This window comes from Mustela nivalis (genome assembly GCF_964662115.1).
Source record: "Mustela nivalis genome assembly, chromosome: 12".
In the NCBI taxonomy this organism is placed as follows: Eukaryota; Metazoa; Chordata; class Mammalia; order Carnivora; family Mustelidae; genus Mustela; species Mustela nivalis.
Genome location: NC_139031.1, coordinates 17,527,751 through 17,547,944, shown reverse-complemented (window position 1 = coordinate 17,547,944; position 20,194 = coordinate 17,527,751). Strand labels below are relative to the sequence as shown.

Genomic DNA, 20,194 nt, shown 5'->3' with positions numbered 1-20,194 from the left:
TGCTCCTTCACACCACATTCCAGCACCAGCAAGCCGGACGCTCACCTGCATCGGGTCACTGACGGCCCCCCACACCTCTTTTGAATCTTCAAAAGGCAGAAGGAGTTCTTTAATCAAGAAGCTTTCATTCTCCTCCCCATCCCCACCCCACCCCAAGCCAAGACTCCTTCTCTCTCTCGGGGACATGTTCTTAGATAGGAACCAAGTCTCTGCTACAAAGTAGGGACCAAGGTCAGAACAGGGCCTTTTTTCAACTTGTTTGTCCTTCTTGCTGACCTTCAAATTATCTTTTTTTTTTTTTTTTTTAAAGATTTTATTTATTATTTGACAGACAGAGATCACAAGCAGGCAGAGAGGCAGGTGGCGGGGGCGGGGAGGTGGGTGGCGCAGAAGCAGCAAGCTCCTTGCTGAGCAGAGAGCCCGATGTGGGGCTCGACCCCAGGCCCCTGAGATCATGACCTCAGCGGAAGGCAGAGGCTTAACCCACTGACTTTCAAATTCACTTATTTTGATCGTGTTCCTAAAGCAGGGATCCCGCACACTGGCCTCAGGTACGAACGCTTACTAGTGATCACCCTGAAGTTCTTCCAAAGCGTGTTAAAACCAGCTCTGGGCTAACTGGAGAAACAGGGTCGGTACGAGGTCAGAGATAATTTGACTCAATTTACAGGAAAAGGACAGTGTTCCCTTGTTGAGAGGGTGACTACGGAGGTCTGCAGCTTGACCTGGGGTAAAGTAGGACCTGCTGACCTGGCAGGGCTGGACCGCTGTGAGGAACAGGTGGCTGGAAGAGGAGCAACCTGTGGGTGGCAGGGAGCGGCTGGGGCTCTGAGCCCCCACCTGGCCCAAACCCTGCCATGCAGGGGCCTGGCTCTCTCCTGCGTCCCTGGGGGAGGCCCAGTAACCACTGTTGCCCAATTCCCTAAAGCCCCGGGGGTACGTTTCACCTGTGGGTAACCTGCACAGCAGTGAACATCACCTGTAGGACGTACCGTCATCCAGTAAGAAGTCAGCAACCAAGCCATTAACTCCATGAACCCTGAAGTCAACTCTTACCTAGCTCATGCCTTTCCCAGCCTTTGTCAGTGTAATTCCGGGAAAGGAAATGTAATAAAAAAATAAGCAACAGCATTCGTAAACGTTAACAACAGACCTTTACTTGCGTAATCCTATTTAAAGCATTCCTCCTTCATGGTCATGCGAAGATACCGTGAGAAGGGGGCCGTCTACAACCCAGGGAGAAGGTTCTCACCAGAGCCAGACCCGGCTGGCCAACCTGATCAGACTTCCAGCCTCCAGAACTGGGAGGAACAAATGTCTCAGTCTATGAGGTTTGTTCCGGTGGCCGGAGCTCACCCAGATGCCATTCGCTGATGCTTCCCTTCTTCCCTCTCGTCTAGACCATGAGCTTTATGACAGTGGCTCTTTGTGAAGAGCGCTGCTTAGAAAACATAGGACTTTGGGCTTCACGCACAGGAGGAAAAACAAAGTAACTTGTGAAGTGACAAATGGGTGACAAACGGATTCCCGTCCCCTCTCATCCGTAAAGCGGTGGCTCTCAGCCTTGGCTGTGCAGTAGGAACCCCTGGGGAGCCTGCAAACTCTCGGGGGGCCTGGTGACACCCTGGGCCAATCAGATGGGTCCCCAGGGGTGAGATCCAGGCATCCCTAGCATTAAAGGCTCCCCGGGTGACTCAAGTGTGCACCCAGGTAAGACCAACCTCCCTAAAGCTAAAGGAGCAAGGTACTGGGGTGAGGGGTCCCCGACTAGAGGGAAAGCTGTCAGGTACGCCTTCGTGTTGCTCAGCTGAGTGGCTGCTTTACAGTCACAGAGGGGATGAAGGCTGAGTGAGACAGAGGGTGCTACACTGTTTCGATAAATCAAAGTAAAACAAACAGCAACAAGTTCACAAAAGGACTTTTTATTTGAGGCAAGAAGTCTGGATGAAAAGGTTACAACAGTTCCCGGCAGCCGAAATCCAGTTGTTAGTGGCACTATTTCAACTTTGTAGATTCAACTTAGTCAGGAAAGAGTCCTAAGGTCCTACTTTCCCAGCTGGATAGGAAGAAGGGCAAAGAGAACTGGAAGAAGCTTCTAACCTACTGATACTGCTCTTTAGACCCGACACCGAGCGGGCCAAGCCCTCACTGGCCTGGCCGCAGGTCGCTGACCCACCAGGAAAGGCAGAGGCCACACTACACTACATACAGGGAAAGTGACCCGGGGAACACAGCGGCAGGTCACCTGGAGGGGGAAGAGGCACCGAGAACTTCAAAACTCCGTGTTGAAGGGATAGTCCTTGTGGGAGGCACAGCTGTCGGGAGAAAAGGAGGAACACATTAGCTTTACAAGGGAAGGGATTGTATTTCTACCCATAAGAGATGACCAAAAGCAATGGTGAGGGTCTCATTATAGGTAGAAATACAGGCCTCAGAGACGAGCCAGTGTCCAGACTGCAGGTCATGGGTCTGTGCTGGGGACCCCCGCAGCCCCCTCCAGGCTCCTCTACCATGGGCTGTCATCAGTTGGCACCTGTGTGACAGACCGCACCCCACCCCACCCCCGCCGTGTGCCCAGCATCGTGCCTGAGGCAAGCGGGGCACCAAGACACAGTTCCTGCTTCTGGTCACTCAGGCTAACTGGCAGGACCAGAGCATCCCATAGTCCGAAACAGTAAGAGGGTGACCAGAGAGGGGTCAGGAGTCTGCATGTGACAGAGCCAGTGCTCTGAGGACACAGAAGCTGCCTGGGGTCGGTGGGAGCTGAAGGGAGCCCCACAGAGCAGTGCAGAGTGGGACACAGGAGACAGAGGGGAGGAGAGAGGCGGGTGAGTATGTATGAACATGGCCAACGGCTCGTGCTGGAACAAGTTCTGGCACTCACAACGGAAAGGCTGGCTGGGCATAGTGTGAATGGCCCAGGGAGAACCCAGCACAGGGCCCAGAACGCTCCAAGACTTGGAGTCATTCAAAACATCCCCACAGTCTGCCCCTTTTTTGGCCTCCCATCAAGCCTGACTAACAGGAGCCTGCCCTCGGTAACTAGAGCGATAACTTCCAAAAAGAGGCAATGGACGTGTATGTGTAGTGAGAAAGCGGCCTAGGCGAGCTGGGAATGTGGGAGCCAGCCTCTCCCTCCCTACTCCAGCCCCAACCTGTCCCCCTGAAGCATCAGCAGCCCCCAGACTCATCCGACAGCTATTTCTGAAGTGGCACTGGGGAGCGGAGGGAGTAAGTATAAGGGAAAAGGGACAGTCAGAAAACCACTGCGGTCTGTCAGCCCGGAGAGCTCCAATACGCTGTGTCAGCAGTGGGAAGGGCAGTGGGAAGTGAACGAATGGTACGGAGACTCTCACAGGAGAACAGACATCACCTGCTGAATGATTCACTTTCCTCTCCCTCACCCACTTGGTTCAAAAAGGATCTCAGTGCCTAAAGGTTAAGCATTAACACAAACAGGGACATCAGAAATGGCCTGGTGTGCCACTGCCAGTGCCAAGCCGTTAGTGGCCTGTGATGTCTGTGATGGCCACGTGCTCACAGGCACAGTCACACCCAAGCGCAGGAGAGAGTCTTGCCCAGGACACAGAGCCGGCGGACAGGTGTGGGGGTGCGGGGGCCACCAGCGCTGCCAACGGCATGGAGAGGGAGCAGAGGCAGGAAAGAGGAGGCTGGCACGCGACCCCACACCTCAGGGCAAGGCCAAGTCTTGCTCAGAGGACTAACTGCTGGGAAATGGGGAAGTAAGAGAGGCCGTACACATAGTGTGAAAGGAAGCTCTTGGTCCCCACTGTAGAACGGAGGTTTCTTCTTACAACGCAGAGAGAAGGAGTTTTAAACTTTGGTTACTGTACTGTAGGAGAAGGGGGGTGGGGGGGTGGGGGAGAGACACAACAACCTTCCTTGTCACCTCCCTCAGTTTCCACACTACAAATCGCAGGGAACACAAGAAGCCAGCGAATTCGCAGCTGGAAGGGCTCTGGGTGACCATCAGTCAGGGAGGGGTCGAGAGATTGCCTCAGCCTCAAGCACCACAGTCTTCCTACTGAACCCCTCTGATTACATCAGTATGAGGTTAGAGTCACAGGCGAATTCTCCCAGGAAGGTGGGCCAGGAACCCCATGGATCACCTGGTTTCAGAAGAGCCGCTAAGATTTGAAAATTAATGCTGAAATGTGGAGTTGCTGCAGGTTAGGCCAACAGTGCCCCTGGGGTGGGAGGAGAGATCTAGAACCATCGGTTGGCATTTTCCCCTTGGCTGTGTGCAGTTCGGCGGACATGGGTTCAAGCGTCTCCCACTGTGCACGGGTGAGACAGCAAGGGGACGTGCACCGGTGGGAACCACTGCTAACGGGAGCTTCCCTCGTGCTGCGGCCTTAGCTCCCCTCCCCGCACACACTCACCTCACCAAGGCACACACGCGCCAGTTCCGGTTGTAGCTGAGCAAGGTGGTCATATCCTCGCTGCTCAGTTCGAAGTCAAAGACCTAAAAGAAAAAAAAGAAAATCCAGTAAATTCTTCAAATAAAGGTCAAGCCCAGAATACAAAGTATCCAAACAGCTCCGGGCGCAGAGGAGAGGCTGCCCGGAGTGGGGAGGGCGGGAAAACAAGGGTCCACGGAACGGAAGCGCAGTTTCTTCACAGAAGGCCCACAGGCCGCCGGGATCCTGCCCGGAACGAGGCAGGCCCTCCCCTCCAGAGCCTCCGAGTAAAATGGGACTTTTTAGTTCATTTTGTGACTGTCACAATCACAAAAGTGTTGAGCATTTGTGACGAGCACAGGTGGGAAGAAAATGACAGACCACAAGCGTCTCCGCTTCCCTTTACACTGAAGCGAAGGAAAGAGGTCACACAACAACTCCCACACAAGGACCGGTCGGCAGCACGCTGGAGGGAGACGCTACACGACCCTCACAGGGGCCAGAGAAATTGAGAACGAAGTCCGGCTGGGGGCTGAAGGGTGCTGTCAGAGGCGGTACCTGAGATGGGCCTAAGCAGCCCCTCACAGACAGAGGACAAGAACTCAGCCGTCGGGGGGGCCAGCAGCCGGTGAGCCTGGGAGGGGTGGCACACGTGGGGACAGGGAAGGCCCTCATGTCAGAATGTCCAGAAAGCAAGCCTGCTGGACACTCGCTGGTGACCTCTGTGGGCAAATATGCTCACCGGCTGTCTCCACCTGCTGGCTCTCTGAGAGGTGACAGGATGGTGGGGGTCCTACACGGACAGCCCAGGCATGAGAGGAGAGGCCCTCTGTCCTGCTCTGCTGTAAAAACCCCAGCCAAGCAGCCAGGATCTTACCTGAAAGTTCTCAGCAATGCGTTCAGGTGTCACAGACTTGGGGATCACCACCAAATTCCTCTGAATGGGGAACCGGATCAGAATCTGTGAACAGAGGGGCCGAGTGTGTACGTACACCAATAGCCTATGTTATCATGTCACTCAGTCTCATCTTCATCTACATCCACTGCCCAAAGATGGAAATTCCAGAAGGTCACATGTAAGGAAACGGAGGCTCAGAGAGGTCAGGGTCTCCCCGAGTCACGCCACGTGCTGCTGTGTCTCCCAGGTGTCCTGGTCACAAGGAGGAAGCCATCCTACCACTTGGGAGAAAAAGAACATTTCCCAGACAGCTGAACTGAGAGCTCTCCTGTGAGCGGGGAGAGGAGCTTCCCACATTCGTCAGCAAATGCGGGCCCCGGGGCGGCCTGTGGAGGTAGGAGGCCGGTGCCCCCCGTCCCCACCACGTGGGCATCTTCTGGCGTCCTAGTCTGTGTGCCCTGTCTACCACCTGCTCCACGACCTCAAGCCGCACTTCCAGGAAGGGCTTGGCTGGGTTTGGTCACCTCTCCCTCCCCACTGAAGGGGACCACTACGAATGCAGAGTTCAGGAAATAGGAATGCAGAGAGTTCAGGAAATAGTCACGGGTGTGTGGAGAGGGCGGTACCTGCGCTGTGGTTTTATTGTGCTTGGCTGCGATAGCTTTGATCCTGGGATCCTCCAACAGGGAAGGGTCCTCAGGCTTGGCCCTGCAGACAGAAAGATGGCCTGTGTGAGTGCCCAGCCTCACTTCCACTCGGGGACAGCCCGTGGCTCTAACTCCCATCGGCCTTTGAGGGCAGCCCACCAGGCTCCTCCTGATTTGAAGCCCAAGTACAAACTGCCAATCCTTGGGAAAAAGAACGGCCATCTTGCTATAGAAAGAACAACCAGGAAACCCAATGAAAGGCTCCTGGGTAGGTCTGAAAAGTGGCGCCAGAAGCACTTCCCTTGATGCTCAATTTTTCTTTCTAGTCATCTCCAACCTTCACCGATGGACATGATCCAGTGGGAACCTCACCAAGGCCTGTCAGGAGAGCCGAGGGGACTGTAGGCCGTCACCACAATGCCCTTGGACTGGCAGTACTGGATTAACTTCTCCTGAGTGAGGTACGGGTGGCACTCAATCTGCAGATGCAAACAGAGGGCTGGGGGTAGCATGTGGGCACAGTTGTGGGGACATACAGGAAGCCCCCCTCCCCAACAGAAAATGATGTACAGCCAACGTCTGAGCTCCCAGATATGTGGAACAACAATCCCTGTTTCCCAGCAAGTGTCTTCGATATGAATAACAATAATGTTGTTATCACCGACTGTGACCACGGGCCCTAAGGGTTTGTTCTGGCTTTGGCCAATTTATCAACTGTGATGGGCCGCAAGCTGATAAACCCGGAGAGCCTGAGTCATCACAAGCCAGGCTCACACCCTGTCTCTCCCGCAAGTGCGCTCCCAGATGGGTCATCATCATTCTCAGTCCCAAATTGGGACCCGCCTCCTGGCTGCTCCCTGGGGGACACAGACCGGAAGGGACTGCCAGGTTCAGAGAGTAACTGAACAGCCTCCCACACACACCTCCCCTCCACCATGTTTACCTGGTTAACAGCCGGCTTGTATTTTAAGCCAGGTTTGTTTAAGATCTTCTCGACTTGGAGATGATTGAAGTTGGAGACTCCAATAGCTTTCACCAGCCCTTCCTCCACCAGCTCTTCCATGGCCTACCAAGGAAAGGGGGGCTGCTTGCTTCTGACATGTGCCGCACAGGACAGGAATGAGAAAAGCAGCTCTGGCTCCAATCAGTTTAACGGGCCCTGCCCTTACTAACCAGCACTGGCAAACTAGCCAAGAGACACCAAAACAAAAGCCCAGCTGGCTTAGAGAAGACAGGAAGAGCAAAAATGGTGACCAAACACCAAAAGGCAGGGGAAGACACAGCACAGCGGATCACTCACAGGAGAAAGAGATACCAGCAAGGAGGGAGAAGACCGAGTCAGCAACTGCCTTACCTCCCACGTGTCCACAAAATTGGTGTCGCTGGGAATCACTTTGCCTTCCCCATCCAGCGGGAAATACTCCTTCCCATGCTGTTGTTACAAGAGTACATGGTCAATGACAGCCCTTTGCAGACCTGGTTCTTTAAAAGCAAAGTTCTAAAAAAAAAAAAACTCTTAACTCCCATAGCTAAGCTTTCAGAAAACCATCAAGGGCAAACCCACAGGCCAGTATGAAAAGTTAACAGGCAGAAAATTCCTGAGGCCCCCAGACCCTGTTCCTTTCAGTTGGGTTACAGCGGACTGTCCGATGGAACCAGCACAACACAACAACGCTAGAGGACAAAAACCACATGCCTTCACTCTGGCTGACAAAGCAGAAAACGGACCCTGTGGCTAGAAAGAACTCATAACGCGAGTGTGTTTGGTGCCGAGACTCGGGCTTCCACGGGATGGGGCCTCTGTGCGGAACGCCGGACCGTACCCACACACAGAGGCAGAAGAAGACAGCCAAGGAGGTCTTCGGCCCACGTACAGAATGCCCCCTGACCCATGTGCGTGGCCACAGTTTGAAACGGTACCACCGGCAAATGACACAGCGCAGCGCTCCTCCAACTCACTAACGTTCAGCCGAGTCGCCCACGGTTTGGATTCAGCAGGCGCTAGGGGCTGGGGGCTGACAGCTCCCAGGACAGTGGCCGGGCCAGTAAGGACTCACATAGGGCATGTGCCCACCTGTACCCTAAAGCGGGAGGGCCTACCACAGCCCGGGCTGCACGGAGCGACAGCGGCCGCCTACCTTGAAGCCCGTCGGCCAGTGAATGAGGTAGAGGTCCAGGTAGTCCAGCTTCAGGTCGCTGAGCGTCTTCTGGCAGGCGCCCTTCACCATGCTCTTCTCGTGGAACGTGCACCACAGCTGAGGACGGCGAGAGAGCACGTCTCAGCCGGCAGCCGGCAGCCAGACGGCCCCAAGACACCACCCACCCCTCTCGCTGGGACGCTGGAAACGGGGTGGGGGAGTTTCCACTGCGCACCATGGACCCGAATTTTCCAAAGGAAGGCAGGGTCATCGGGTCAGGGAGACCTGTCAGAGGGACCAAACTGAAGGCCTAATGAGAATGGACAGGTCAGGAAGGCCCAGGCCCTAAACATGAGCTCCCACGGCCATTTTCCTACAGGACTGTGTCCGTGGGGTCAGTCTCACCCTCCCACCCAGGGTTCCTCTGAGCACCGACAGCCTCCAGGTGAAAGACGGTGGCCGTCCGTAGAGACCCAGCCTCCAGACGGAAACCAAGTTCTGTCCTCAAAGAGATCTCTCAATCTAAGCCTCACCGACAAGAGGCTCTAACCAAGGCTCTACACGGAATGACCACCCAAGAGACAATGTGGACCGGTGAGCTCTGGAACCCTCTATGGCCCGTAGTCAACTCATTTCCCCAGAGGATGGTCTCGGCTCCTGCACCCATGTTGGCCTCGGACAAACAGGAGAGAGAGGCCCGTGGCCCAGGCTCCCCTGCAGGGCGGCACCTTGCTGACGATGAAGAGGTCCTCACGCTTCACCACCTGCTCCTTGAGCTTCTCCTGGAGGGCCAGCCCCACCTCGTTCTCGTTCTGGTACACGTGAGCGCAGTCGATGTGACGGTAGCCAAGGTCAATCGCTGCCTTCACAGCCTCGGTCACTTTGCCTGGAGGGGACTGAACGGAAAGGGACCGGAAGGCACGGAGTTCAAATCAACGACCAAGCAGCCCAGGAAGAAAGAAGGGCGGTGTGAGCCTCCCGCTGAAGCTCCCGCCTCTTTCCCACGGCTGCGGATGGCCAGCGGCTCCCCCAGAGCTTCCATAGGCTCTCGGGGGAGGGGGGGGGCAGGGCATGCGACCCATATGAAAGGCCACAAGACTTGACCTGAGCATCCTCAGACCACTTCGCCGCAGCCCACCCTAAAAACACATGCCAGAGCTGTCTTCCTGGTTCCTCTACGTCTATAGATTTACAAACTACTGTATAAAAACAAAACAAACAAAAAACACCCTATCTGAATCATTTAGTTTCCCAAGACAATAAGGGGTGCCATTTCCTTCAAATGGCTCAGAGTAGTTCAATAACTGCTGTAGATATTCACCCAATGCCCATTTGGCTTCTGAGCTGTCACTGAACGCCTATGCTTTACTCTCTCCTTCTGGGTGTGGAGGCGGACAGTGGCAATCCCTCGTTTTTCAGCAGTTTTGGGAGATGATCGTGAAGTCAAGAACCTTACTGATATGGACTCAAAGACAGGTGCTTTCTTTGCAACCACGTGAGAACCTGCTCTAAGAGGCAGGGGTGGGAGGCGGCCGCTCCGGGATGCCCGCAGGCAGAAGGTTGCTGGCAGGAGAGGGGAAACAGGCTTCGGTAATGTCCGGGCAGAGCTGCAGAGACTGATGAGCTGTGCGAGCCCAGGCCCCGCGACCACCTCCGTGACCCGGATGGGGCAGAACTGGGCGCTCGGGGAGGAGGCGACCCCTCCACAGCCTTCAAGCTCTGCCAGCACCCAGCCTGACCGCATGGACACTTACTCCATCTCCTCACTGATCCTACGCAGACCGGAGAGGCGAAAAATACACACATGTGCAGCCGACTGTGGAACAAACACAGAGCATTCCTCCAGAGAGCTGGGGGAGAAGGGAATGAAGAGGAAAACTCCCCAGGGCGATGAACAGCTGAACAGACACTGGCTGTTCTGACATCAGCCCTTGTTAACACGCCCGGTCGGGGGTGGGGGGTGGGGGAAGTAGATTATCAATCAGTGGGAACAAGTGTATGGCGGAGCCTGCTGGCCCTCTGAGCTTGTTCACCCCCAAGGAGGGAGCAGGGGGCAGGTTGCTAAGCTCAGGCGTAAGAGCGGATACATCTCCAGATGACTGACCTCCTTTTCCCCTAGAGGACCGAGGAAGCTACAAGAGCAGCCTTCCCCACCACTCACGAGTCAAGGGACGGGGCAGGGGGCGGGCACAGTCCCCAGGCCCAGCCTGGCCACACGTTGCATCTGTCACAGCAAATGGTGCAAAGGCAGTGGCATGACCCAAATCAGGCCCGTGAGACTCCGTCTCTGGAACTACCCAGACCAGCTTCCATTCTGCTGGGGTCACGGTGCTGGGGGAATGGAGCCAGGAACTACTTGAAGAGAGCGGGGCTGAGAGACAGGAGGGTCAAGAGAGACTGCTCCTGGCGACATCACACAGCCTGACATCACACAGCCGGATGCTAGTATGCCCCAGGGCGTCCTGTGGCCCATGAATCCCCACCTCAGACATACTTCTCATTCTGCCCAACGAGGAGTTGGTTATTCAGCTCCTTGGAACCAGAAAGTGTAAACTAGCATCATCAAGGCTGCCAAAAGAGTGGCACAAAACTGAAAAAAAGTTCATGCTATGTTTTCAGAGAAGCCACGGGCAGAGATGACCAAGAGATCAGCTCAGGTCACGTGCTGGGACACCAGCCACGCTGCTTTCCAAGGGTAAAGAAAAGCACATGCAAGGACTGTTGGGCATTTTATAAATTCAATGTGCAGGAGTTGTAGCAATTTGTGACAAGACTCCTGGGAATGGGAGCTGTGTGCCAGCCTCCCTTTTTGGGGGGAACGTTTTGCAGCCACGGGGAAGGCCACAAGGGGCCACGTGCTCTGCCACTGAGGGACTGATGGCCGTCCCCTGGGCTGACCCTGGAACAGACGTCCTGGTTACCAGAAGGCTCGTGCCGGGGCAGATCATGTCATCGAATGGAAAGAGATGAGTGGGGTATTTGGCCCATACAGGCTCAAAATGAAAATACGGACTCATTTCTACCAGTCTTCAATACATTAATATACATTAATACGGTGAATCTATCCCAAGCCCAGCAGACGCTATTATCTCTACAGCGAGGGAAAGTAAGGCAAGGAGAGGGGAGGCAAGGGGCCCATGATCACACAGTCAGTCAAAGATGTCAGGACTCAACCTCGGCAGAAGGACCTTAGAGCCATGCTCTGCCTAGAGATCGGACCCCCCGTGTGGGCCCTAAGAGGCACAAGACACTGGTCAGTGAAAGGATAAGTGTCCTGGCCTTGGAAAGATCATCCTCTGGAATGAGAATGTACCAGAGTCCGTGAATTATACTACTAATCATCTCAACCTGACCCTTCCCAGAAAGACACTACACAAACTTCTCTTACCACTAACGAATCAGCCAATTTAAGTCATGGTGAAAAATGACACAATAAACTTGGCAATGCCAGTACATGATTACACCATCTCTCCATTTCAGGTCTGTATTTATGAATGCAAACACAGGGAGTGGTCCAAACTGAAACTTTAAAAAGAAAATAAATCATGAAGGTGTATTTCCATACATTTCACAGGAAATCTACAGAAAACGATTATAGGAAACATTCAAATTACAGACGACCCAACTGTACAAGTCCTACAGACTAAATCATGTTTTGACTCGATTCTGCCAATAATCTGCCCTGTGACTTGGGCAAATCCATGCATGCCCAACTCTCTTGGACCTTCGAGCTCCAGAGAGCACTGGCTCAGACAGCAACCTGACAAAAGTCTGCGCTGACACCATCGAGAACTCTCGGCCCCCAAGGCCCCCACCATCTCCACAAGATAGACCTCCCTATCTCCTCTATGGCAGCCAGCTAATACCAACTCAGAGCATATTAGTGGCCACCCCTTTAGACACACACACTTTTATTTTTTTTTTAATTTTATTTATTCCTTTGACAGAGACAGATCAGAAGTAGGCAGAGAGGAAGGCAGAGAGAGGAGGAAGCCGGCTCCCTGCCGAGCAGAGAGCCCGATGCAGGACTCGATCCCAGGACCCTGAGATCATGACCTGAGCTGAAGGCAGAGGCTTTAACCCACTGAGCCACCCAGGCGCCCCGACACACACACTTTTAAAACCTAATCATCTTCCCCTTTACATGTAGCTCTTACCTGTTACCTGTTACTGTAAAATACTAACCCTCCCTCTATTCCCTCTGCAAGGTTCGACCAGGTTATAAAATGGCATCAATGGTAATAAAACAAAAGTATTTCAGAGCTGAATCCCTTGGAGAATTAATCATGGGGATTTCTGGAAACAGGGGACTGTGTTCTTTCTGATGTATTTTTTTTTTTTTTAATTTTCTCTAGTTATCAGGTATTATGTTGCAATGGGGGAGGGGAGCATGGGACCAAAGGAAACTTTACCTTGGGGAAAAAAAAAATTCCTGGGCAAGATGTATGAGAACAGTGTGCCAAGGATAATCTTAGAGTAAGGAGTAGGAAACCATAACGTCTGATGGGAATTTAGATTTAATAAAGAAACACGGTCATCAACCTCTAAAGCCTTTAAAAGTACCATGATCACAGAAAAGCTGTCCCCACAAACATTATTTAACCTCTTCCAATTAAATCAGCTTTTCTTTAGAGAAACTTAACCTTCGTCTAAGAGAAACTCATTTTTCATTATTAGGTTTGTTTACATACAAGTGGTCTTACAATATAATTTTCTATTTTAAGTGTTTAAGTCATTTCAACCAGAAGCAAGTGTAAGAGGCATTAGGGACTTCTTAAAAATGTATTCCAACTTCTGATTAATTCACTTAGAATCTTTTGAAAGAGAAGCTGGCAAACTTTTTCTGTAAGATGCCAAACAGGAAATACTTGAGGCTTTGTGGGCTCAACGGTGGGTCGCACCTGCCCCACTCTGTCGCTGCAGCACAGTAGTCATAAGTAACGAGTACACGTAGGGTGTGTTCTAATAAAACTTTATTTATAAAAATGGTCTGCGGCTTGTAGTTTACCAAGCCCTTCCCATGGCAGAAGAGCATACAAAGAAATGGGGATTAGGCAAGAGGCCCAGCCTTGATTTGTCCCAACTATCATTCACAAATAAAATTTCTGGTGTCTAATTCAGCATCATGATAACAAACAGTGAGGTCTTCTGACAGTGAACATGGATATTTTGGTGACCAAAAGCGGTTAATGCCTGTTCTGTGTTAACCAGTGGACAACACAGTCTCAATCAACTTCAGGGAAATCTGAGCAAACTGGCTTCCTCACTCTGTAGGGCACTCAACACTCCCACTCAGCACAAATGGGAGACTGGGGATTTTGTGGTTTGTGTAAACAAGGCTTAAAGTCTGCTGTACTCCTAAGGCTCCAACAGACCAAGCATGAGGGACAGTCCAGAGAAGAATCCATGCTACCTCTTGTGTCCAATCTACAGTCAACAAAAAATGCGTTTTCAATGTCTGGGGCAGATAAACCAACCTCATGATCAGTCCGTCTACCTCATCTTACAGCCCCGTACAAATGATAAGGTGCTGAACACCTTTTAGTTGCGTTATCACATGAAAACAGTAAATCTGGCTACTATTTGGCATCAAAGCTCATAATCAGGCTTGGCAACAAACACACACCAACTAATAAAACCTGAATCAATCTCTGCAAATTCTAAGACACGCTTATCTCCACTTGGTTGAGATGGCAATGGACTGGGACTGGCCCTGCTTGGGGAAGACTTACTTAAAATAAATATCTTTGATCTTGAAGAGGGACGAGGTTGAGGCCCGCAGGGAAAGGAAGCACGTGAGCAGTAAAACCAAGTTACTGTCTCAGCTCCAATGCCAGCACCTCTCCCCAAACCTGGGATCCTGGGGCCCTTATAAACCTGTGACAGATAATCTTTCTCAGCACATTATTTTCTACCTCGTGTGTTCTTCAAGGGGGAGCTATCATCCCTAAAGAGGCAAAAACTGGGTCAGTGGGGACAAAAAAAACCCAAATAAATCTTAGCTTACAAAACAGTTTGTGGCCCTCTGCAGGGCTTCAGGACATGAACAGATGTACAGTCGATTTCTGATGTTAATTTTTTAAATGGGGAGCAATTAGGGAAAAATGTCTCAGTGGTTCCTGCGTGGTGCAGGGATGGAGAACATGGGAAAGAGGTTAAGAACCGCGGTTGCACTCCGCTCCGTTTGCAGCACCTGGGTGCGTTACAATGATCAAACTACCAACAATTTTTCACAAGGTCAGAACACTTACTAGCAAGAGCGTATCAGAAGAAATCTGTTTTAATGGCTTCCTGGCAAAACAGTGTTGGTGGGTTTACTTCCAGGCTAACAGGGAAGGCCAGCTTGCCGGGGAGAAACACTCCCTAAGCCACATGGGGTTGGAGGCAGAGATGTTCTCCCAACTGCCCGAAAGCCTCCCCTCCAAAGACAGAAGGGCAGATTTGAGGACCTTTGATGCAACAGCAGACCGGAGACCATTAGAGCCCAGCGAAGGGTCTGGACGGTACAACACAGATACCAGGACAGGAAAGATCCCGGAGAACAAGCAACTGTACCCGCTTGCAGAGCCTCCCCGACTTCTCACAAAGATAAGCAAATGTTTCTTAGGTCACCCCTTCTTTTGTCCAGCATCTGTGAAAAAAATATGTACACACATATGGGGAAAGGGGGAACAGCTATGATCTATACTGTTATGCTTAAAAAAAAAAAAAAAAAAGGATTCCACTCTAAGTCCATACTTGTGCTACTTGTTACGCTGTTACCTCCCCATCACACCTCAACACAATTCTGTACAAACCTCATCTCCTCACCTCCGCCATCATCCAAAGTTATCTTACTTCTTTCTATTAATTCAACACCTATCTATGTATTTCTCTGGGGACCTACTATTTACCAGGCATTGTGAGAAATGCTGGAAATACTTGTGAACGAGACCAATGCTACCCTTGTCCTCAAAGAATGTAGTCTGCTAGAATGAATGACCTAAGTATAGATTTTATAACGTTATTTTAAATGAATACGTGGCTTTTCAGGTCATTAAGTGTGCAAGTGCAGGATTTAAAACTCTCTATAGGGGGTACCTGGGTAGCTCAGTTGGTTAAGCATCCAACTCTTGATTTTGGCTCAGGTCGGGATTTCAGGGTCCTGAGAACAGGGTTTGCACTTGGCGGAGAGCCTGCTTAAGATTCTCTCTCCCTCTCCCCCCTCACCAACCCACTTGCATGTGTGCCCTCTCAGTAAAAAATTAAAAAATTGGGGCGCCTGGGTGGCTCAGTCAGTTAAGCGTCCGGTTCTTTGTTTCAGCTCAGATTATGATCGCAGGGTCTTGGGACAGAGCCCCGCATTGGGCTCTGAGCTCAACGGGGAGTCTGCTTGAGGATTCTTTCCCTCTTTCTCTGCCCCTGCTTGCATGCTCTCTAAATAAATAAATTTTTGAAAAAAATTAAAAGAATTTTAAACCTTTTTAAGAACTTTTATTCCTTATTTACCCTAGAACAGTAATTGTCAAACGATGGGCCAAGGTCAGGAACCAAATTTTTGAAAGCACAAAACGAATAAAGTATTGGAATTCATCCCACCTAGTAAAGTAGTGTTTTGTGGATCTTTTGTTCCAGTTATATGCTTACATCTGTGCGTGCCTGCATCATTATACAAACTACAATAATTTACTATTGCCAAGAAAGTGTCTTTTCATAGCCACTCCAAGATAATAACCCTCAACAGCTGAAATTTAACTCGGTATCATGGTCATAATTCGATTACACCCTTAGAGCCATCGCTGGACTTCTTGAAGGACACACAAATTACACACACTCTGATTACTCTGGCCAAGAAACAGACTTTGTGTGAAGCAATTCTACGACCCTTTTCTTATTTCCTGTATTTACTTATCTTCAGCCTTTAGAGTAGAGGTAAGCCCCACCCTCTATTCTAGATCAAACCATTTAACGGTGCCCTCAATCCTGTTGGCTCGGGTTTCCTTATCAGTGTGTGAATACCCAATGCCCAGGCCCACATTCAAAGTCCCTGGGAAAACCTGGGTCATTGCTGGAGAATGTTAATATACAATGCCCCAAAACTCACTTATACGGAGCTTTTATTTTAAAACCACCGGGTTTTGTCCCAGCGCCTATAATACCACCCTTCTGTGCTCCCTACTTTCCAGGTCATCAGGCTAGCCTTTTTATTCCTAGCCATTTCTTGGGGATGCTGCTGAAAGATTTCAGCGGTGTTAAGGTTTCCTCAGACAGTTTTAATACGGAGACCGGGGCACAGTTTTCTCTGGGCGGTCACCATCGGTGACCAGATTCTCTGCGAAGGTCTGCCCCGCATACGACAACCGCCCCCCAAACCCCCTCAACCCCGAGCGGCAAGCTCGGCTACAAGAGGTCAGCGTCGCTTGTTTGGGGACACGGAGATAGATGCATCCTGGGCCAACTCGCGGCAGCTAATTTAATTATCTGCAGTCTCCGGGCTTAATCTGAGTGCTTATTCCTGAGAGAGCAGAAACGGAAACCATTAAGAATAAAACTATTTAAAAAGAGAGACAAAGACGCAGGTGCCACAGGTGCGGTTCAGACGCGAAACGACGGCGATCGGCGGCGTCCCACACCCCTTTCGGCCCCATCAGCGCCCGGGCCCTCCCGGTTCCCGCCCCCGGGGCCCGAGCGCCGGGGCTCAGGAAACCCCCCTCTGTGGTTTTCCAGCCGGGACCGGATTCCAAGTGCAGCCTGGGGATCCCAGCCACCCAGCGTCTACAGCAGCGGTCCCCCACCCGAGCCCCCGGGACGCCAGGCCGGTGCCCGGGTCCCCGCGGGGACCACCCCGTCCCTCCAGGGCCCGGCCTGCCCAAGTATGGCTCCTTGGGAGGCCGGGCGTCCTCGGCGGGGGCCGCTCTGGGTCACGGCGGGTCCCCACCGCCCCAGGCCGCGCTGAGCCCGAGAAGAGCCGTGGGGCGCGCCCCCCCCCAGGGCATGTACCTTCCAGGTGCCCAGCCCCACGATGGGCATCTTGGCGCCGGTGTAGAGCACGAGGTGGCTGGCCATGACAGCAGAGCTCCGCAGACCCCCTCCGAAGACCATGCCGCTCGGCCCCGGCGCAGGCCTTTAAATAGCCCAAGAGGCCGGCAGAAAGGGCGGGTCCGATTGACGCGCGGCTGCGCAAAGGCGGCTTCTGATTGACCGGCCCGCGCCGAGGCGGGGGCGTCGCAGCCCGAGGGCTCCGCGAGGATGCGCCTTCCGCTGGGTCCCAGAGGGACCGGATTTCTGCCGCGCCCCTGGCTCGCCCACGCCCCACGGGCGGCGGAGGTGGAGACCTCGCCAAGCAAGGTGGGGGGGGGGGGCACGTGGAAATCGGAATGCTTCAGCGAAAGTTCTAGACGTCCTATAAATAAGTAGACTGGGAAGGAGTTCAGGTTTCTTTCTTTCTTTACTTTTTTTTTTTTTTTTTTTTTTCAAAAGGGACCCCGAAGGATACATTTGCCTGTGGTCCAGCCCCAGTCACGTTCCTGGAGAATAGGACCTATCCTATGTCCTCTCCTTGATCTGGAGGAATCCTACTGACTTCAAGTACAGGTTAGCAGCGCACCTATCTTTTAGAAAGGTGCCTATCAGACAAGTGGCTTGCAGTATTGTTGCAGAACACATACTGGAGGCTAGAGTTTACAGCCTGTGGGTAGCCGCTTTAGGGCTATCTTGGCCACCCACCCTAGGTGCGAGTTTTGTCTGTAGCATTGAGTGGGGTTGAACAAGCCTTTCTCCAAAAGCCAGCATCTCTTGAGGTTAGGAATCCCGGATGAGCTTGGTCCAGAACCCACGGAAGACATTCGGTCTTCAGAAAATTTTTAAGCAAGTTTCGGTAATGTAACTTTACAAAACTCTCTAGAAGCGTGAATAGGCAGAGAAGAAAAGTTAACTTTAATATTGGGGTTTCAAGTATTTCAAATGAGGATGGGCTAAATAATAAACTGATCGCCCTTAATTATCAGGGAAGAAGACATTATTTTCCAAGAGACCCAAAAGAAAGTTGCTGGAAGAGCTTTGAAGACAGTTTTGGTTTCTTTTCAACAACTTCTCTCCCTGATCTTTGTCCTACCCCAAACCTGCTTTCTTTGCTCCATCACCCTCTGATCTTTCCTAATCATGCAAGATTGGGAATTACATCTGCAGGGCAATGACTCAGGAACCAGGCCTCACTGAACTCCCTTCTGGTGATTTTCCACTTGGTGACTTCTAAAAGGTGCCCCTGAGGAAAAATTTATACACAACGACTTGCCCAGATACTTTTCCATTTGACTTTTATGAAAACCTGTTAATTGGCAAATTCTGATGCTACTTACCCTCAAACAATAGAATTTTAATTAGCACCTTCAGCTGGGAACTTGGTAATAAAACAGGGGTAGCCTGACACTCTTCATTCTTAAGATTTCTGTTCATAGAATATATCCAAAGGTTGCTGTCCAAAGGGCTATCCCTTGGGGAAATGGTAACACCATCAGTGACCAGGTTGGTGTACACAGAGGGGTCCTCTGTTAGGGAAGTGCACGCAGTATGAAGATCTGGCTGTTTCTCTGATGATCGAAGATGGAGCTGAGTGCCTGAAGGTATATAGCTCCAGTTGTGACTTGCGAGTAGTCTGTGGGTTATGCAAATGTGAAAGTCATACCTGGGGACCTTTGATAGCAACAACAGTAAGATCACGGGCCCATACTGAGACTGCATGTCAACTTTGGAAAAATGCCATTGGGCATGTATCAGAATTATGCTTCGAAAAAACTTCCGTGGAATCCTTCCAAGAAAGATTCCAGCTCTTCATATCAAGAGCAATAAGAATATTGATCTTCCGAACCAGTAATCCCATCATGAGAACCAGTAATCTCCTCCTGAAGGAATCTTGGCAAAAGCGACACTTTTGTGCACGCGTACACACGGCCTCACCCTGATCCCGGATGAAAAGGGAAGTGAGTGCCATTCAGATACCGCCTGGATGTGAGCATCTCCTTAAACTTGACACCTAGGGCACTTCACTTGCTGTGTGTGTGTGGGGTGTGTGTGTGTGTGTGACAGAGAGAGAGAGAGAGAGAGAAACGGTTCTAACCACATAAAGTAAAACTGTAAGTGTCCCGCCATGGCACTAGACGCGATATAGCCATTGGAAATGAAGATGATGAATAGAGAAAAGTGTACCTGAAATATTACAAAGGTGAAAGTAGAGAACAAAATTGTAAATATGGTCTCATTATAAGCATGAAGAAAACATGTGACATAAAGTGAGGAAGAAGCCAGAGGAAATGGGAATGCTGTTTTTCAGACTATCATTAATGAATTAAATGCGTTTTGCAACTACAACACATTTTCCTACTAACTGTCTGATTCCCATAGGATACAACTTAAACTCCTCAGCCTGGCATTCAAGGTCCTGTGAAATCTGGTATAACTGCGAATATATGAAAAACCACGAAATCATATACTTCAATGGGGTGAATATTAGGGCATGTGAATTATATCTCCATAAAGCTGTTATAAACAAATATATAAGGTCACGGGCAGTCTGTCCAACACAGGCCAGGGGGGTGAGGGGGCATCAGTAGGCCCTGCTTCACAGAGTCACTCAAGGTCCCAGGCTACAGGTTCTACCACATTTCTGTGGTTTCCCTGCTGTCCCAATCCAAATCTTCAGGCTCTGCCTCAGGGGCCAAAGAGCCCTGGAGAGTCTCAAAGCAGAGGAGAACAGAATGTAATAGAATACAGTAAGCACTGGAAGTTTCTTCCACAATGACAAACAACTATTGGGCCTTTATTATATATCAGGCACTGTCTTTGGCACTTTACATACATTATAGGAAGGTCTTGCTAGTCTATAAGCATTTATGCACCAAATCACTTAATTTTCATAGTCACTCTTTGCAGTGGGTACTATTATTTTTTTAAAAGATTTTATTTTATTTTATTTATTTGACAGACAGAGATCACAAGTAGGCAAAGAGGCTGGCGGGGGTGGGGGGGGAAGCAGGCTCCCCGCTGAGCAGGGAACCCAATGTGGGGCTCGATCCCAGGACCCTGGGATCATGACCTGAGCCAAAGGCAGAGGCT

The 20,194-nt window shown here is 51.1% G+C and overlaps 1 protein-coding gene across 1 annotated transcript; it reads right to left on the bottom strand.

Moving 5' to 3' along the window:
* Positions 1–1,906: 1,906 nt before the first annotated feature.
* Positions 1,907–17,334, bottom strand: AKR1B1 (aldo-keto reductase family 1 member B). Its single transcript, XM_082694143.1, has 10 exons — positions 17,084–17,334; positions 8,833–9,000; positions 8,105–8,221; positions 7,321–7,398; positions 6,910–7,032; positions 6,339–6,445; positions 5,946–6,027; positions 5,299–5,382; positions 4,404–4,486; positions 1,907–2,315 (listed from the first exon to the last, which is right to left on the bottom strand). Exons 1-10 carry the CDS (start codon positions 17,183–17,185, stop codon positions 2,273–2,275), a joined length of 987 nt encoding a protein of 328 aa, XP_082550269.1. The 5' UTR covers positions 17,186–17,334; the 3' UTR covers positions 1,907–2,272.
* Positions 17,335–20,194: the final 2,860 nt, after the last annotated feature.